Source organism: Lutjanus erythropterus, chromosome 4 (assembly GCF_056507025.1).
Source record: "Lutjanus erythropterus isolate fLutEry1 chromosome 4, fLutEry1.hap2, whole genome shotgun sequence".
Lineage (NCBI taxonomy): Eukaryota > Metazoa > Chordata > Actinopteri > Lutjaniformes > Lutjanidae > Lutjanus > Lutjanus erythropterus.
In genome coordinates, this window is record NC_139320.1 from 31901893 (window position 1) to 31922605 (window position 20713).

Here is a 20713-nt window from a genome sequence, read left to right on the forward strand (position 1 = left end):
TAGATATCAGAAGATTTTAGTCGACTGAATCTAAAACAGTTCCGTTAAGTAAAAAGTAAGGCTGTGGATCAAATTCAATCAGATTTTATGATCAAAATAAAAATTTCAGGATTCAAAACTCAAGAGTTAAAACTGTTCCAGGATCAGTCTGAGAGCTCAGGACTCTGAGTTCACTTCATGTTTTTTCTCTATTTTCAGTTCTTCTTATTTTAGCTCCTCTGTGGGAACCGTGAGTCACTGCAAAGACTCATGGGAAAGCAGGTCAGGTCTGACCCGTCATCCAGTCCTCATACCATCACCCACAGGATGACGTGAGCTGGTCGAACTGGTTTGGTTGATGGTTGATGATGACATCAGGGTCCCGGTCCTGGTTCTGGTCCGTCCTCTTCGGGTGTCTCTGTTTGACCCACAGTGTTTGAAAACCCAGAATCTGACTGGATTATACACAGCTGTATATTTTCTATACATGTAATTATTAAATACATATCTGGTTACGCCTCCATCTCTGTTCTCTGCATAGAACGTTCAGTTGGTGGATCGTAGAATGGATCATTTTGGGAAGTGATTCTGTGTCAGGCCTCTGTCAGGTTGTTTGATCCACATCGGTTTGTTTGCACAGACGACAGAGGACAGGCCTGAACAATTAATCAAAGATTTTATTGAAATTGCACTATTGTCTACTGCAATTTTCCAATCACAGGAGGTGCAATATTTGATAAAAACACAATTTTTGTTTGTAAAATTATTGTGAGATGTGCTGGACTGCTCCTCAGATTCTACAGAAAACATCTTTGTTGGCCTGCAACTGATTATCATTATTATTATTATTAAAATGAAACTATGACATAAGTTCACACTGACGGTCAAACGACCTGACTCAGCAGACTGACCATAAACACATCACATCACAGACCTCAGATCAGAATGTGATCTGGATCAATACACACAGTCAAAGCCACAGACACAAAGTGTGCGATCCACGAGGACGAGCAGACGTCAGGGTAACATGACCACAGAGAAACCACAGAGAAACCACAGAGAAAGAATGATGACACTTCCTCATAGAGACCAGCAGACAGCTGCCTCACTCTGACGTCACCTACAGCGAGGTTAAAGAACACTAAAGAACGTCTAGAACTGAAAATAACTTAATTAACTTAATTAAGTAGTTCTTTGGGGATTCTTGTACTTTTATGAGTAGATTTTCAAGTCTGTACTTTTACTTCTACTTAAGTAAGCATTACACTATGTAATCTACTTATTTACTTTTAAAATCATACTTGAGTACTGAGTATAGTTTGAATTAATATCTAAACTTGCCTTTAATAAATATTAAACCTCCTGCAATCTGAAAATTGCATAAAGCCATACTGCAATTTTGCTAAAATTTTGATTAATTGTGCAGCCCTAAATCAATCTGACATTTTTAAATTAATAATTGTATCAATCTATAAAACAGAAAATGGTGATAAATGTCTCACTCAGTTTCTCTTCACTTCTTTAAATTTAATTTTCAGTAAAGAACAAAAAGCAGCAGATTCTCAGAGGAGAAACTAGAAAACACTAATTTCTTTTGAAAATACTAAAACTAATATTCTGTTGATCATTTCACAATTGATCAATATTTATTCACTGATATGAGAAATGTAGTTTACTGATAAATGAGCCTCCAGCTTTTAAATTTCACCTGAAACATCAGCAGCAACATTAAAATAAATCAACACAAGTCGAGATAAGAGTTTTTTAATCAAATCAGGCACTTGATTTGAGCCAAAAACATGAGGAACAAGAACCAACAAACTCTTTGACCTGTAGTGTGAAGATCTGATCTTTTTATTAGTTAGTTACAGTAAGTCAGACTCACAGCAGGTCACATGATCACAGCAGCTCATATCAAAACTTTACAACAGAAACAAACATGTTTACAGGCCAATATAAATCTGTTTTGGTCTTTAGAGCTTAGGTTCCCTGTTTTATTACATTAAGGCTTAAAGTTCTGTATAATTAAGGGGCGTGGCCACTCTGCTGTCACAGGTAGCCAGGCCGCTTCTTTCAGGCACTAACAGGACAGAGACATCGCACTGAGCTTCACGTCAAACGTGTGGGTGACGTCGTGGAGGCTACGTCCATGTTCCCTTGTACAGTCTGTGATGCTAACGTGCTAACATGCTAACACAGAGACCTGTCTGGGACCCTGTGTGAGTTAAAGTCATCAGGAGAACAAGACGTGCTGTTGTAATGTCAGCTACGCTGCTCCCAGAAAACCTGCAGGAATAGACCCTTTCACAGTCTGCAAACAATGAGCAAGCTGTGTGCAGTTTGGCATCAGAACTATGGCGAACCATAACATCTGGTCAACGGGTGCTGCAGCCATGCTGCAGTTTTGATCGCGCCCTCAGTCCAGTTGACACATTTAGTAGCCTGCAGCCATGGATACCAAACCATCTGGTGTGTCAGGTTAGTAAAAGGTCTATACAGATGAAGTGAAGGTAGACAGAACATAGACATCTGTATCTGATGTTTAGCATAAATGAGGCATCACTTTCTAACAAACACTATGTAAAGTCGAGTGGACGGAGGGTAAAATTGTCCTGATAGACAAGTAATGCTGCAGCAGCCCAGCTCGCTCCACGCTCTGCAGGCGAGTCAGTTAGTCATTCAGAACTGACGTGATGTTCTTCAGTCACTCTTGTTTCGATATTGTTGGAGGACAGTTTTTCATCCAAAACTCGTCCTCGTTTTTTTTGAGGATATAATCCTGTAAAAAGCTGCTGAGGGTCAAATCAGAGATGCTGCTTCTTAACATCGTTCATCAGTCTCTGGTCGTCCATCAGCCCTGATTTGGACCAAATAAAACAGGCTGGAGGAGAAACAAGTGCATGAAACTAAAAACAGAACCAAGGTGAGAGGTTTTTTTTTTTAAACAAGTGCCACAGTGCTGAGGAACCAGACGTCCACGTTTGGAGCTTTTTTTCCAAGTCTTTCCTTGCACAATTATTTTCATCATCAATTAACCATTCATTTTTTCAATTAATCAAGTCGTCGTTTGGTACATAAAAAGTCAGAAAATGTCAAAGTCCAAGATGACGTCCTCAAATGTTTTGTTTGTCTACAACTCAAAAATATTCAGTTCACTGTCAGAGGGGAGTAAAGACACTAGAAAATATTCACATGTAAGAAGCTGAAATCAGAGAATTTGGGCATTCTTTAAAAATTAAAAATAGACGTGGAGCGCACAGGTGTAGGGGAGATGGATGATAAATCTTGGCGTCACGAACAGGACGGTGTTACAGCTGATAAACAAGATTAATTAATCCTGTCACAATCTAGTCAAAGACTTGAAAAATAGGTCAAAACCAGAAATATTCTAATTTAAGAAGATGAAATCAGAGACTTTAATCATTTTTTAAAGAAAAAAAGTCCAAACATCTTCTTCCAACACCTTCCACCTTCTCAAACTCAAACAGCAGCAAATATTTCAAACTTTTTATCAAGCTAAAGTGAAAACTTTCAAAGAAAAATACAGTCGATCACAACATGCACACATCTGTTCAACTGTGGAAAGAGATAAAAATCAAATGCCTCCTGGTGGACATTCACCTGAACTGCACTCAGTGACAAACATGACTGAGGCCTGACGGTGTCAGAGCAGCAGATCCTGATCCACCTGTCAGGACCTGACAGAGTCTGATCACCTGAGACCAGCTGATCTCAGGTGACATTAGTGAAGAAGCCGTGAGGGTGGAGCTGCTCAATGCATTCAGCTGTCCACAGACTTTTGTCCATGTGGCGCCTCCACAGTGAACAAATGAAGTCAGTTCAACTTCAGTCAGAACAACTTTTATTTGTGACTGAAAAACCACAGAAGAAGAAGAGGAAGAGCCAAATGTTCAGCTGCTCAGAGAGAACATCTCAGTCAGAGTCACCTGTTTACTGCTCCTGCTGGAGGAGGGAGATGATGATGATGATGATGACGAAGTCTTTGGAGTCTTTACAGAGGAAGACGACTTGGGAGTCTTTACAGAGGAAGAGGAGGAGGAGGGGGCCTGTCTAGATGTGTGGGAGGAGGTGCTGGCCTCCACCCTGTCCCTGCGGTTCTGGCGGAGTGGGTAGGCGTCTGTGGATCCTTTGCGGCGGTCAGTGGCCCTCCTCTTCTCCTCCTGGTCCAGCTCTTTCTGCAGGAGCAGAGCCAGTCTGCGGTCTTCCTCCTCCTGCTGGTGTCTGCTCAGAAGATCCACCTCACACTGAGCCACGCCCTGCAGAGAGGATGAAAAGGAGGGACAGACTCGTTTGGACACTGTCTCCTCCTCGTCCTGTGACGTCTCCAGCTCGGTGCTTTTCCTCTTGACTCCTCCCTCTGAGGTCATGTGACTCCTGAGTGTCCCACAGTGGAGTTGGTCCTCCCCTGAGGCTGACGGAGATTCTGATTGGTCCCCATAATAATCCAACTGAGGGGGGAGACGCTCTGACAACAGGATGTTCTCCTGAAACAGGACGAGAACCAGACTAAGTCTCATTAAAGGAACAGTTCAACATTTAATCAAAATCTCTTCTTCTCTGACAGTTGGCTATAGGAAGCAGCTGCTTAGCTTAGCATCATGACTGCAAACCGCTAGCTTACCTTTAAAGCCACAGAGGTAGCTTAGCAAAATGACTGTAAACTGCTATCTTAGCATAAAGAATGCAAACAGCTTGCTTAGCTCAAAGGCTGTCAACAGCTAGCTTAGTATAAAGACCACAAACAGCTAGCTTAGTATAAAAACCACAAACAGCCAGCTTATCATAAAGGCTGCAAACAGCTAGCTTAGCATACAGATTGCAAGCAGCTAGCTGAATATGAGCACCACAAACAGCTAGCTTAGCTTAAAGGCTGCAAATAGCTAGCTTGGGATAAATATCTTAGTAAACATCAGCACTGTCTGTTGAAACAGAATTCTTTGTTTTCACAATTGACATGTTTGTATGACTAAATAATTTGACTTGAGTTATAATAACTATATATATAAAGTAATAATAATAATAATAATAATAATAATAATAATAATAATAATAATAATAATAATAATAATAATTCAGTATTCAGACTTTGTTTTTGGAGAACTGAGGGACAACAGAAGGTTTCACAAAATGTTGAACTGTTCCTTTAACATTAAATCAATACTAATTAGCAGAGTTTAATGAACGCACCTTATTGGCTGTGAAGCTCGAGACAGAGCTGCAGTCTGAGGAGGAGCTGCTTTTAGACGGACAAGGACACAAGAACCTGAAACAGAAACATCATCATCATCAGTCTGAGACAGGCTGGTCATGTGACTGGTACCTGCAGTGTTTGTCTCTAAACTGTCGTCCAACCTGTCCATTTGTCCCACGATCACCTCCTTCTTCTTCTTGGCTGGAGTGACATCAGCAGGACGAAGGATCTCCTGAGAGTTCTGCAGGAGGAGGACGAGGCGGACATGAGGAAGTGGACGTGTTATTATTTGTTATTGATGATAAAGGAGTTATGTGTCAGATCATTGATGATAAAAAAGTTATTTATCAGGATACTGCAGAGTGAAACACTGACCAGCTGGTCACTGAGCAGCCTGGCCAGCCTCTCATCTTCCTCCCTCCTCCTCCTTTCCTCCTGCTGCAGCTGTTCTTCCTCGGCCAGCAGTCTCTGGATGTACTCCTCACTGGCCTTCCTCTCCTCCTCATCCTGTGCTCGTTTCTCCTCTGTCAGCTGACAACAACAACAACAACAACATCACAAACATGAAACAAACCCCACCCTGACCGACTCTGATCAAACCTCAGGTGTCTGTTAGAACACACATGCGCGCACACACACGCATGCACACACACGCCAGATGATATTCATGAGTCTCTGCAGACAGGCTTACACACATCCAACCTATTTTTCAAGTGGTTTGGTTCATAAAAAGTCAGAAAATGCTGAAAAAATGTATCCAAGTCCAAGACGATGTCCTCAAATGTCTTGTTTTGTCCACAACTCAATTATATTATTGTTATAGATGAGTAAAGAAACCAGAAAGTATTCACATATAAAAAAATTGAAGTTAGAGTATTTTGTCTTTTTTCTTTATAAATTACCTGAATCAATTAATTGATTATCAAAATGGTTGGTGATTATTTTAATAATCGATTATTTGATCAAAATATAACCAAACTAAGACATCATATATGTTAAATATCTCTCAGTAGATTCGTATCAAAGTGCAGAGATGGTTTACAGGAGAGTGAACTTACTTTAGTGACCTGCTCCTCATATTCCTGCCTCAGCTCTCCTGGTTCACTGACTCTGGGAAAACACACAGGGACTGCACACACACACACACACACACACACACACAGAAACACAATAACAATAAACGATCAGATTAAAAGAAAAAACTGTAGTGCTTTAAAACACATTAATCATTTGTGATGCAAACGCTTGTGCAGCTTCTTGTTTTGCTTTCACCTGCACATTTCATCTCACATCATATTAACTACACGTTTCATTCATGATCACTGACAGACGATCAATAAGCCGATCAGAAGCAGTCTCACAATTCTGATCAGGATCATGGATGCGGGACTCAGAAAGACAATTCTCCACTTGTACAATGTAAAGGGATATATATCCAGTTTATGGACCGTGGTTCTTCTTCTTCTTCTGCTTCTGGTGTCATTCTGGCTAAAGAACCCATTGACACTTGTTGCCATGGATACCAACACATTTGTCTGAACAGAGATGATTTACAGACGTATCAAACTGCTTCTATAGTTGTGAGAAGTCATTTCAAAATAAAGTTCTATCTGCAAATGTTTTCATGATTCCACATCGAGTCATAACTAGCAAAGAGCCTGAGGCTGTGAGCAGAAATGACAAGACAATTATTTCTTTTCTACCTGCAAATAATTCTCCTGTTGGCCGAGTTCCCTGTTGTCACAAATTAATTTCATTTCATGTTTTTATTTCCCATCAATAAAAAAAAAACAACTTCAACATTTCGTATCACTTTATTCACAATGACGGTATTTATAAATACCTTTTTATACTATAATAACTTGATGCAGCTCAGGTCTGAAGGGACGTGTGTTTAAAGTATTCTGCCCTCCTGACGAAAAAGGCAGGAACTTCTCAGAGTGCAGAACTGAGAAAAATTACTTTAGGGTTTTCTTGTTGTCGAGCCAAAATAGCTGCAGGCAGATAATTGGATGTGTGTCAGTTTTCTATCTTTATATCAGGTTGTTTCTATATATTAATCCTGACCTCTGATTTGACCTTTGACCTTATTTGGAACTTCCTGTATTCTGCCTTTGCAGAGTGTACCAAAAAATACTGGGTCATACCAAAGCAAAAGGCAGACACTTACATTTTATCTGATCACTTTAGCTTTAAAAAGAAGAATAATGACAAATATGATCAAATTCTCAGTTTGAAAATGATGTCAAATGAATTTACACCTTTTACTGTTATTTACATTATTCCTTTTATCAAAATTTATTTACAACATTAATTATTATATTACAGTACGCCTGTGATGTTGCAAGTAACTTTTAAAATCAAATGTTCAATGTTTTTGGGATATTTCTGAGCATTTGAAGCTGCTAATATTTATATTCTAATAAATTAAACTTGTAACTTTAAATATAAAAGTTAATATGATGCTACGGACAAAAAAATTTACATACCATCAAACCTTTTCTGTTAAAATATGACACTGATTGATTCATTTTAATGCATTTTCATACCTGGGATCAGAGTCTGAAGTGAGGCTGAGCGTTTTGACTATATGCTCTTTTTTACACTGTTGTTATATAGTCGTATAATGCACATAGTTGGCATTTTTCTTCACTTTCCTGCAGATATTTTACATGTCAGAATGTAGTAACTGAGGTAACAGTGGTCTGTGTTGGTTTCTCTACATCTTTTTGCATTTACTGTAATCATGACCTCCTATTTTCTCCAAAATAAAATACATTTGAGAAAAGATATTTGACACATGACAAGTTAATGCAGTGTCTGTAGTGCAGTGTTAATGGGTGCGTGTGTAGAGTATTATGGGATATGCAGAGCGTCTTGTACCTGTCGGGTCGTCCTCGGTGGCGGCGTCCTGTCCACTGAGGCGGCGCTGACACAGCGTTGGGAAGCTGTTCTGTATCTGAGTCCAGAGCTTCTGGTTGACCAGTGTGTTGTTCCTGCTGTTCAGTCGAGCCCATGTGGACACTCTCTTCCTGCACATAGGACAGCACAGCGTGGCTTTGTCCACCGACTCCAGGAAACACGTCTGACAGGACACAGAGACAGAGAGATGGGACAGTTCAGCGACGGCCCGGACAGATCTTATATTATTTTCTGTCTGAAGATAACTCCAGCCTCCGACTTGTTTAACCCTCGAGACTCCAGCAGAACTATAGAACGATGCTGCAGTTCACTGAGAATCCAAACTTGCATGAGAATTTTCCCTGTCGGGCCTGTTGGCTGTACTCTTCTGCACATGCACTCTAATACACACAAACAGATCATTTACACAGTTCAGTATCAGAGGTTAGGAGCATTTTCTGAATTATACAGAATCAAACAGAAAAAGTTCATAAACAAAATGAAAATGTTTCTGCATGAGGCCCAACGATTGTTGGAAACAAAAGATGATTCAACACACTTCAAATTGAGCTAAAACAGCAGCAACAACAGACTGAGAAAGTTGTGGAACACTGTAAAAACACCTGTTTGGTCCACAGGTAAACATGATCATGATGATTGGTTTTTGAAAGGCCAAGCTGTCCACAAACAAACATGGAGTGATGTTCAAGCCTTTATTAAGCACATGAGAGTATAAGTGAGATTATTAAGCATGTGTGTGTTACCTTGCAGAAGGTGTGTGTGCAGGGCAGAGTCACGGGCTCCATAAAGATCTCCAGACAGACAGGACAGCGACAGTCGTCCAGAGAAAGAGAAGCTCTTCCTCCTCCTCTGTCAGATACTTCCACCTCTACGTCTGACACCGGAGCCATCTTCCTCTGCCTCCTCTTCTTCTTCTGTGGTTGGTCCCAGCTGTGCAGGAGGACTGAAGGCTCAGGCTGCAGGCGAAACTACAGACAGCGGTGTGACTCAGTTAATTAGCCTCTTCACATACACAAAGATATTCAGTTTACTGTCAGAGAGGAGCAAAGAAAACAGAAAATATTCACATTTAAGAAGATGAAATCATGGAATTTATTCAGATAAATTAAAACATAAAACATGTTGATGTGGTTGTTGTCTGTAAAGTAAATAAAATTGATCTGATTAGTGATAAACTGCAGATAGAAATACGCCAGTTTATAGCTGCAACTATTAACCAACTATTAATTTAATCGACAACTATTTTGATTTGATTAGCATTTTTAGTCTATTTTTAATTTTTTAAAAGTCCAAATTGTCTTTTTTCAGCTTCTTAAATTTGAATATTTTCTGGTTTCTTTACTCCCCTCCTCTCTAAACTTAATATTTTAGGGTTGTGAGCAAGGCAAGACATTTAAGAGAGACTGACCGACTCTCTTCCACATATTCTGACATTTTATGGACCAAACAAACAACTAATCGATAATGAAAATAATGATTACTTACAGTTCCTGTGACAACATGTTTAATCCTTCTCATGCCAGTCAGGCTGAACAGAGTTCTCACACAGGAACTGTTATGGTTAATCACAGCAGCTAATTGTAAGCTAACCTGAAGCTAACAGGCTCAGACTAGAACTAGGTGCTAACGTTAGCTTACTGTGAACTCCATACAGGGCAGCTAACAACTCACCTGACACAGATAAAGATCAAACTCACCTGAGCTCTGTTCACCTGGACGCTTCTCTCGAGGTTACAGTTAGCTGTCAGCTTAGCTTTACTGCCACAACAAGAGGCGTTAACGTTAGCTCCCCGGCTAACACCGCAGGCCGCTGAGCTACTGCTGGTGGCAGCAGCCAACAGTAACAGCAGGCTAACCGTTAGCAGCGAAAAGTGGTCGGTTACCGGTGAAATGAGTCGGTGCTCAGCAGGTCCGTCAGCTCGTTCAAACCCCGCAGAGCTTCACGTTAACGAAAGTTTTTACGAAAGTTTTTTTTTTTGACATACTGACACACAAATCTGTTCACAACAACTACCCGCGTGAATCTACGATTGATACACTGCGCATGCGCCTAATCTTTGTTAACTTCAGGAATCATCGTAAATTACAATGTTCAATAGAACCAACAAACCAAACAGATTCTGTGATGACTTTTTACAGCAAAGGTTTAATTAAGATCTGAAAATTTGTACTTAATGTGATTTCAACATTTTTCTTCCTTGTAGATTAACCAGATTGTTTTCCCAGAATTGGATAAAATATAATAACAAAACTACTCTGATTATAGTTTCCAAATTGAAAGGATAATAATAAATTATAATTATTTTATTTTAGCAAAGTATTTTATATATATTATTATATTTGATGCATATCTAAACAAGATATTACTATGTACAAATATGTGAAATATTACATAAAAATGCTCTATATGTACCATAATTCTTATTTTTTCCATTTTGTTTGTTTTCCTTCTCTTTTTTATTTATTGCATTATGAATAATATAAAAAAAAGAAAGTAAATGAATTTAATTATCAAAGTGTTGTTTTGAATTCAGTTAACTGTTTTTGAATGATAAGCTCTTTTGTATTTCTGTATATTCACACAATCTGTCTTATTATCTCACTGTCTGACGGCAGCCAATCAGCAATCACACCTATGATGTCATTATACAAACAAGCTTTGTAAATATTGGATCAGAAGCCAACAAAATGACACTGCTGTAAAAATCAGAAACTCTATGAGAGTTTTGTAAATTGATTTTTAGGTAGAGGACAGAAATATCTTATATCTCATATACATCTTGTAAAAATTATGATTTTCTTTATTTACAGTCAACAGAGAAGATAAAAACACTGAGGGCAGATTACAACTCTGAGGAGAAAAGAGTTTAATAAATGTCAAATTATCACAGGATCATGTTATGATGACATCAGGATGGACATCCATCGTCCAGCAGCCTCAAACCCTCTAAACATGATACAAACTAACATGAATAGAGATGCAATGATTAACAGATTATTAACTGATTACTAAATTAATGGCCAACTGTTTTGAGTTTGTTTTTGTGGTTTTGTTTTTCAAATTCAAATTCTCTAATTCTCTGATTTCAGCTTCTTAAATGTGAATATTTTCTGGTGTCTTTCTTCCTCTCTGACAGGAAACTGAATATCTTTGAGTTGTGGACAAAACAAGACATTTGAGGACATCATCTTGAGCTTTGATCAACATTTTTCAAAATTTTCTGAAGTTTTATGGACCAAACAATTACTGATGAGAGGAAAACTATTGCCAGATTGATCAATATTTGAAAAATAGATCCAAAAAAAAAAAAAGAAAAATAGATCCAAATCTATTTTTTTTTTCCCCGAATCTATTTTTCAACTGACAAGATTGTAACCAGATGATTGTCATATTAATAATAGTTGGTCATGTGACTGACATCTTGGTCATCTACTGGCTGGTGAATCCTTCGCTCCACGTGGGGAACTCGTCCTTCTGTCTGCGGCGTTTGCCGGTGGACTCGAGGACCTGGAAGTCGTCTCCACAGCGGTGTTTCTTGAGCTGGCGGGAGTCAGAGAAGCCCCGCCCACAGTGCTGGCAGCTGTACAGCTTGACGCCGGTGTGGATCTGCATGTGAGACTTCAGCTGGTTGGACTGTCTGAAGCGGCGGCTGCAGACGCCGCACTCATACGGTTTCTCTCCAGTGTGGACCAGCAGGTGGCGGTGGAAGTTCTGCAGCGTCCTGAACTCTTTTCCGCAGTGCTCGCAGCGGTGCGGTTTGACGCCGGTGTGCAGCAGCTCGTGCTGCTTCAGCTGAGACGAAAGCAGGAAGCCCTTGTGGCAGACGGTGCAGACGTGCGGCCGGTCACCGCTGTGCGTCCTCAGGTGGTACAGGTACAAGTGCCGTAGGTGGAAGGACTTGCCGCAGGTGCTGCAGGTGAACTCCTTGTTCTCGGCGTGGCTCTTCTCGTGGGTCCTCAGCGTGCTGGAGCTGCTGAAGCTCTTCAGACACACCTTACAGCTGAATGGCTTCACGCCGCTCGGACGGCGCCGCCGCCCTGCCCCTCCTCCCGACACCTTGTCCTGGTCCTTGTTGTGGTGGACGAGCTGCTGGTGCTTCTGCAACTGACAGTTGTAGAAAAACGTCTTCCCACAGAGGTCGCACATGAACGGTTTCTCCACGCCGTGAACCAGCATGTGAGTCTTCAGAGCCCACGTCCCTGCGAAGCCCTCGCCACATTTATCACACCTGAGAGGGGACAGGGGACAGAGGACAGGGGACAGGGGACAGGGGACAGGGGACAGGTTCAAGTCCAGTATGGATTAGCTGGTAAGACTTTGAGCTACAGCAGCTCTCAGTGTTCCTGAATTTGATCAATCATGAAACATTTAATCGAGCTACTATTAAATAAAGATCTGAAATATGTCACTCATAGAAATAAAGGTTCCAAAAGCGTTCTTCCTGGTGGACTGTGGTTCTACTCAGAACAATTTGCTTCTGAAGAACCCTTTTTGGAAGAAATGTTTGTCAAGGTTCTTAAGACTAAGATTTACATTAAGAACCCTTTTCTTCCAAATGACCTTTTTTAGAGGATTATTGAAATCCTTCAACTCTTTCAAGGGTTCTTTGTACTATAATATAAAAAGGTTATATTATAGGTCATAGAACCCCCTGAGCACATTGCAGACAAATCCATTGGAATATAAAAAGGTTCTTGGTGGAACCTCCTGGGTGGATTCTTGTAAGCAAAGTAGAAAGGTTCTGGACAGAACCTCCAGAGAGAATTCTAAGTGGAAGCATTGCACCAAAAAAGAGTTCTCTGTAGAACCTCTCAGAGGGGGGGTTCTAAGTGAAACCTTTCACACATGTTGAGTTCTAGGTAGAACTCTTTGAAAGGGTTCCAAGTGAACTTTTATAAAAAAGTTCTGCCAGGTGGAACCTAAAATGGTTCCCTTATGGGGACAAGCTGAAGAACCCTACATGGTTCTAGTTAGCAGCTTTATTTCTAAGCGTGTATGTAACACTGTCAGAGAACGTGGAACATGTTGCCATGAAACAACATGCCTTTTTTAAGATGTTGTCCATATGATTATTCAATTAACTGATCATTAATTTTGCCAATGATCAATTAAGGAAGGAGCTTATAAAATGCAACCCTGATCAATATCCATCAGTTTTCATTAATTCATTTTCTGCCCTGGTTCCTTTGAGAAAACTGATGCAGAATATTTCACAAAATACGAAACGTTTGTTTGGACCTCTGAACAACGAGACGGATCATCTGAAGGCCGTCATCCTCACAAATAAACCAGATGTTTGTTTAGAAAACAGAGCAACAAATATATTTCCATATGCTTTTTTTCTTCGTTCCATATTCATCCACACCAGAAAATGACTGAAACTAAAGTCCAGACTTTTCCAAAGTCCTGTAGGAACCCTGAGCTCTGCTGAGTGATGTGAGACAGACAGATCTGTTACTGTCTCGTCACAGAAGGTCCACATTTTTCATCAGCTCACATTTTATGGACCAAACAACTAACAGTGAGATTTCATGATGTTTAAGTTTGAGAAAATATATTTGAAAGTATATAAAGCATTTTGTAACTGTGTGTTTTAAAAAGAGCTGCTATAAAAATAAAGTTTATTATTATGATCTGACATTTATCTGAATGGTTTCTCTCTGTTCTGCAGCCTCTGGTTTGTATTTTACCTGTTAATAATCTATAATTAATCAATAACCTGATGATCTGAATGTTTCTGACTTTAGCCTCGTGTTGTTAATCTCTAGAATATGATATAAGATGTTTACCTGAAGGGTTTCTCTCCGTTGTGCAGCCTCAGGTGTCTCTGGAAGTTGTACTTGAGTCCGAAGCTCAGTCCGCAGGTCTGACACATGAAGGGTTTCTCTCCCGAGTGGACGACTCGGTGCTGCAGCAGGCCCATCTTACACTTGAAGGCCTTGTCACACTCGCCGCACTTGAAGGGCCGCTCATCCGAGTGCGACCTCTTGTGGACGCGCAGGTTGCTGGCGGTGGAGAAGCTCTTGCCGCAGGTGGGGCAGGGGTAGGGCCGGGCGCCGGTGTGGATGGTCTGGTGCTCGCGGAGGCTCTTCTTCCTGGTGAAGCCTTTCCCGCACACGTCGCACATGAAGGGTTTGACCTGAGCGTGGGACACCTGGTGGTACCTGAGAGCGGCGGCCGAGGTGAAGGTGCGCTCGCAGACGTGGCACTGCAGCGGCGTTTTCTCCAGCCGGTGGGAGGCCTGGTGCACGCGCAGCTGGCGCAGCAGTCTGAACTTCCTGTCGCACTGGTCACAGCGCAGCAGCTTGTCTGGGTCGTTGTCCTGAGCGTCCCTCAGCTGGTGCGTCTGCAGGTGTTTCTGCAGCGTCCTCGCCTTGTAGAAACCTTTATCGCAGGACGTGCAGGGGAACGGCTTGACGTGACACGACACGTGTTTCCTCAGCTGGTGCTTCTGATGGAAACCTTTGTTACACAGCTCGCAGAAGAAACGCTTCTCTTTGTAAAGCTCCCTCCTCCTCCTCCTCTCCTGCTCCTTCTGCTCCTCCTCGCTGACTGCTGCAAACACAGGAGACACACAAGACACAGTTAGATACACCTGAGAGACACTCAAACACCCGAGAGACTTCCTGCACTGACTAATCACAGACAGACTCTGAGCTTTAATGTTGCTGAATGACAACAGACAACAAGCTCAGATCGTTTAAGATAATTCATGTAAAAAATGCCTCAATTTTCATAGAATTTCAAATCACCTGGTGGACTGTCAGTGAGCTCCTCAGTTTTCTCCTCCACACTCTCCATCTCTGCCTCCTGCAAAACGTGACGAGTTGTGGTCAGTTTTCAATACAAACATATTGATTATTATCTGATCAGGGGAATGTCAGAGGTGCTGTTAATCAAACTCAACCAGGTAAAAGTGAAACACCTGCAGGAAGTGCTGAGTTTGATTGAACGGTGGTTGAAAGAACAACAAGCATCAGGAAACACGAGTAAATGAAGACAGTGTTGTAGTGAGACATGACAGACATGATGATGAGTGTAAACATGGAGGAAGAGGAGCAGAGTAGAACACAGAGATGATAAATCAATAAATCAATAAAGTAGTGATCAGGTGAGGTTCTGTCTGAAGGTAAATTAAACAGCAGTCAAACACTTACAACAACAACAGCAGGTTCTTCTTCAGGTGTGGGCGTGTCTTCAGTGACTGTGAGCTCAGTGGTTGGCTGATCATTAGCTACAGGAAGTGATGTCGTGTCTGTGGAGTTCTGTAGTGACTGATCAGGACCAGTGCTGACCTGGTTCAGGTCTAACACCACCTCAGTCTGCACGTCGGTGGGGACGGGGCTGCTCTGAATCTGGCCTCTGATTGGCTGGCTGATGATGACCAGAGGGACCTGAGGGCTGCTGCTGGCCCTGCGTCTGGACCGCGTGGAGTTGAGGATGGCCATGGCGAGGGCGGCGGGGTTGGCAGCTGGTTGGTTGATGTCCAGTGAGAGGGCGGGGCCATCTGGAGCAGTCAGGCAGACAGGAAACAGTCGGATCAACAGGAAGATGTCAAATGAAATATGTCCAACAAAGCATGACAAACATAACATGCATGTGGAGTCAAATCTTAATGTGAAAAAAGAACACTAACATAAAGTCACATCTTCATTTTGTAACATAAAATATCAAACAGTGTTCAGTGTTAAACTGACCTGATGGTTTGATCTTATAGACGGTCTGTGTGGCGTTCTTCTCAGCTCCACTGTTTGTCTCCACCTTTGACCTCAGCTCCGTCTCCAGCTGTCCCACTCTGTCCTTCAGGGCATCGTTCTCCTTCAGCACGCCGTCGTACAGCTCTCTGAACACTCTGCAGATCTTACGAGACACCTCTCTGGCCGTCAGACGCAGGATGGCGCTCAGCTGAGCCTGAAGACCAAATGTCAAGTTATTAAAGGTTCATTCTGTCAAACTAATCACTGTATATAAACTACCTGTCCTCCTCGTCCTCAGACATCCCCTGAACTACAGCTGAAATTAATTTAACAATCAACTTTATCTCAGTCAAGTTTTAAACAGTTGGTCAAACTTGACAGTGAATACAACAAAAATTTGACTTTGAGAAACTGAGACATTTTACAGACTCAAGGATTAACGAGGACATCAATCTGCAGATGAATCGACAGTAATAATCTTTGTGCACCACACTGTACTGAATATCTGTGGAGCTGCTGCTCAGTGAGTTTACATAGCTTTTATATTTAATGAAAAAACAATCAAGTGTCATCAAAATCTTAGAATACTGCATATCTGCATCTGGCCTTCAGAATAAAAGCAGGGAATCATAGTTCTCTCAGAAAACATATTTAAGTGATGCTGTCATTTTTCTGTCAATGATTAATCAATGATTTACTGACTAATAAATTAATAATAATGTATTCAGTGTCAACACTGATGGCATGAACAGATGAAAAATGATAGACTGTCCCTTTAATAATCAAACTAGGCTTTATCCTGTGATCTGGTTGGCTGATGGTCGCTGTGTTCTGGTATTTATTCATATGAATTATTAATCAGTACCTTCATTAAGTGGATAATTTACATTAGAAATGACCACCATCGTCTGACGCCACGATGCTTTTATTCTGAAGGTCACTGACCTGTACCGGAAGTGATCTGAACGTTTTTAGCGTTTCAGATTATTTACGAGCTGCGACTGTTTCAGTAAAGACTTAACACCGTCAGTCCTCTTCAACCACTGACTGTCAGTGGCTGTAAACCCAGTAGATGCTGCAGGTAAATAAAGTTTCCTGTCTGTTATCAGACACTAGATGGCGCTCTTCCATCACAGCAGGTGGATTTTAGTACAAGAGGAAAACAGCACGACGATCTTTATCTGATCTGCTGATTAAACATTAACAGGATCTGCAACATTCAAGCATTTTAATACAATCTCATTTATGAACATTTATTTCATGTTCGTTTCAGTTTGTCTCGCGGTGTATCCGCTCTGAAACAAAGACGGAAGTGACGCCGGATTTTCCTCTCGCGCTCACTGATCACCTTCACCTGTGTTTACTTTAATCTAAATAACTTTCTATGTGTCCTCACCCGGCTGTCCTCGCTGTCTGTCCCCGTCTGTTTCAGTCTGTGCTGGAGGACGGACACCGCACAGTCCACCGCCACCTCCAGGATCAGCTCCGTCTGACTGCTGAAAGTTTCTGTCGCCTCCATCATCTTCATCTTCATCACCATCAGACTCCCGCGGGATCACACGAGACAAAACGAGATCAAGTTTAACTGGTTAGTTGGTTCGTCAGTTAGTTGTTGCCATAGATGGTTGGAGTTCAGAATGCACATGAGTCTGTAACTGAAGGAGAAAGTCAGAGTATGAGATCAAGATCAGGATGTTTCTCTGCTGTCTGAGCAGCCAACATGGCGGCCTCAGTCACATCCGGGTCACTCACCTTTCAAAATAAAGTGCTAAGCTGGGGTTGCTCCTGAGGAATGTTCAACAGAAAATTGCAGAGAACCCCTAGTACTTACTTTCTTTCTTTCTTTCTTTCTTTCTTTCTAATGCCAAAATGTTTGTACTGAGTCCTGCTTATACTACTGAGTATTTTTGCTTTATTGTTGTGTATAATATCTAAATACTTATTTTATTTTAACTTATGTTATTCTTATATTTATCTTATTATTGTTGTTCTGTCTTCTATGACTTGACTTAGCTACTTAGCTAAAAACAAACAAACAAACAAACAAAAAAAAAACCGTACCCTTTAATGGGGCTTCCCAGCAAAAGTCTTTGACATGACTGTACTTGTAAAACTGGTGTGACCATGTTGAATCTTCATTTACTTTAATTGTCTGTCCTCTATTTAAATCCAAGATTCACTGGAAAATCAAGATTAACTTTATTGTTTCACAGGGATGCACATTTATCTTGGGCTTTTCTTTGATGCAGCAGCCAGAAAACATATACAACAACAACAACAACAAAAGTAAGGAGAAAAAAACCCTCAAAATTAATAATAATACAAATAAATTAAGTTCTTGTATATAAAGGACTGCCCACTATCCAGTAAAATTTTAGTGAAATGTGACCATATATACTTTGAAATGACATTGTGGTGTTGCAGAAGTGTCCCCACGTACAGATCACATTCTGCAGACCGAAGAAAACATCTTTGTTTGATTTCAGACCACTTTAAAATTCACACCTGTTTGAAAAGAAGAGTTTAATACCTTGCCATGCTAGACGTCTATGATGTATTTTTCATATATTTCGATAAAGATGTAAAAAAAAAAAAAAAAAAAAGATGTATGCGTTTACAACAGCGTTATTCACTTGCAGAACGTTTTACAGCCAAAATATAATTTTATTTAGAAGTTCTTCACGGGAAGTATTAGCATCTAATATGTCTGTCTTAGCGTCATATTATGAATACATCAAAATGTGAAAGAAAAAAATATAAAAGAGCCGAGTGATAGTTTTATTTTGAAGGTGTTCACAGTTGATTTCCGGGACAGCATTTATAATTATATGTGTACAGCACCCTCCTGTGGCCGCAGCATGTAGCCGCCTGCAACTGCACCAAAATAACACAAAATCTAACAAACAAACAACACAAATTAAAAGACAGTTGATTGCAAATAATAAAAAAAAAAAAAACAGACAGACAAATAAAGACATAAATAATTAAATAAACAAATAAATAAGCAATACAAAATGAAACCACAAATTGGTTAAAAATAAAGAACCGGGGAATATAATAATTTTTAATAATTTATATACAAATTAATATAAAAGTATAAGTAACATAAAATGTGATGCAGAGGTGAAAAACCAAGAATAAAGGATGGGAAAAAGAAAGAGATGTTGTTATTGTGTCACTCTCAACTGGCGTCACTGTATAATCGTGTGTACAGCGCCATCCGGTGGTCTCAGTGTGTAACTACACCTGCGTGTTAGAAGTGTCACAACATTTGACCACCGGAGGGCAGTGAATCCTCAGAACACACAAAGTGAAGAATATCAATATTATTATTAATGATATTTTACACCAAAACAATGTAATGTTGGGAAAAAATGCGTATATTTGGGTTAGATTTTAAAAATATTGGTTGATGTGTGGAAGTGTGTAGTTATACAGTGGGACCATTGGAGGGCAGTGTGGACACATTATTAGACTCATGAAAAAGATATAATAAATACATTTCATTATTAATAATTAATAAAGAAAACACGAGAATGATGAATCAATTCTAAATTGACAATATACATGTAAAATGAATGAAAATATTGATTATGATCCAGCCAGCTTTTGTATATTTAAACATGTGAGACAGAAGAGATGAAGATGTCGTTTTCTTTGCGTGTGAGTTGATTTTTATTTCTTTCATGTCTAATTGAAACATGGTCACTCATTTGACATCACTGAACAAAGAACACCAGTCTGAATGATAAAAGTGCAGATTTAAAAATGACCAGAAACCATAAAAACAGAAAAAAATGTCATTTTTTGTTCATCGATGTCATCTCCCGTTAGGATATTTTTGGGAAACGCGTTCGTCTTCAGAAGCTTCATACGATGGATTTCACGACCGATCATCATAAAAAGCTCTCGTACACAGGATTCTGTGATATGATTTATTTCTCTATGATAAACTTTGTGTGTTGTCTCACAGTAATCTGATTACAGTTCATCAGTGTCATACTGAATGTCTGATGACATCACGGCCTCCTCAGTCGTCATGTTGAGAGTTTTACCTGTCAGACAGGTGAATGAATCAGACTCAGAGGTTTCAGGATGGAAAAAACAAAGAAAGAAAACATCTGTGTGGTGTTTTTACTTTCAGCTCTGATCCAAAGATTCATAAATTATAAATCCACACAAACAGCCCTCACTGTAAATCTGATTATTGATCCATCTGAATATGAATAATCAATAACATCTCATCATTAGTTTGTTCATCATGTCGACTGTTTGTGTGAATCGTCAGAAACTGAAGAAGTGCACTTAGTTTCATGTCTGAAATCACAGCTGAGCTCATATTCATGAGACAAACAACACAAACTATGTGTGTGTGTGTGTGTGTGTGTGTGTGTGTGTGTGTGTGTGTGTGTGTGCATATTCAAACATTACATCTCACCACAGTATCCCAGAATGCTTTGCTTCACTCTCACATTACCTTTGATTTGACATCATGCTTATCAATCAGCTCGTTCACATCCATCAATAAATCAATACACTGCATTCACTGAGTCACTTCTGTCCACTGCCCCAGAAACTCACGCTGTTACATGACTGTCTCAACTGTCACGTGTCTGGTGCATAATTTTCATGTGTCTGTCACATAACTGTCATGACTGTCACGTCACCTGACTGTCACCTGACTGGCATCTGACTGTTGTGATGGTCAAATGACTGCCACGTGACTTACATGACTGTCACAACTGTCACCTGACTGTAACGTGCCTGCCAGATGACTATCATGACTGTCACATGACTGTCACATGACTGTAACACAACTGTCACATGACTGTCACATGACTGTCACACAACTTTCACATGATTGTCACATGACTGCCACGACTGTCACATGAGTGTAACGTG

At 40.4% G+C, this 20713-nt stretch overlaps 2 protein-coding genes across 3 annotated transcripts; both read right to left on the reverse strand.

The window, feature by feature from the left end:
* Positions 1-1929: 1929 nt before the first annotated feature.
* Positions 1930-10071, reverse strand: rnf168 (ring finger protein 168). Its single transcript, XM_084717646.1, has 8 exons — positions 9811-10071; positions 8857-9081; positions 8075-8276; positions 6250-6320; positions 5567-5722; positions 5353-5432; positions 5188-5263; positions 1930-4484 (listed from the first exon to the last, which is right to left on the reverse strand). Exons 2-8 carry the CDS (start codon positions 9001-9003, stop codon positions 3891-3893), a joined length of 1326 nt encoding a protein of 441 aa, XP_084573772.1. The 5' UTR covers positions 9004-9081; positions 9811-10071; the 3' UTR covers positions 1930-3890.
* Positions 10072-11499: 1428 nt separating this feature from the next.
* LOC146328601 (uncharacterized) lies at positions 11500-17566 on the reverse strand. 2 transcript variants are annotated; one of them, XM_084717643.1, is made up of 6 exons: positions 17208-17566; positions 15812-16025; positions 15272-15621; positions 14867-14924; positions 13904-14666; positions 11500-12342 (listed from the first exon to the last, which is right to left on the reverse strand). In XM_084717643.1, the coding sequence occupies exons 1-6, from the start codon at positions 17349-17351 to the stop codon at positions 11544-11546; spliced, it is 2328 nt and encodes a 775-aa protein (XP_084573769.1). In that variant the 5' UTR covers positions 17352-17566; the 3' UTR covers positions 11500-11543. The 2 variants fall into 2 exon arrangements, with proteins under 2 accessions (XP_084573769.1, XP_084573768.1); XM_084717642.1 differs by having other exon boundaries at positions 13904-14669.
* Positions 17567-20713: the final 3147 nt, after the last annotated feature.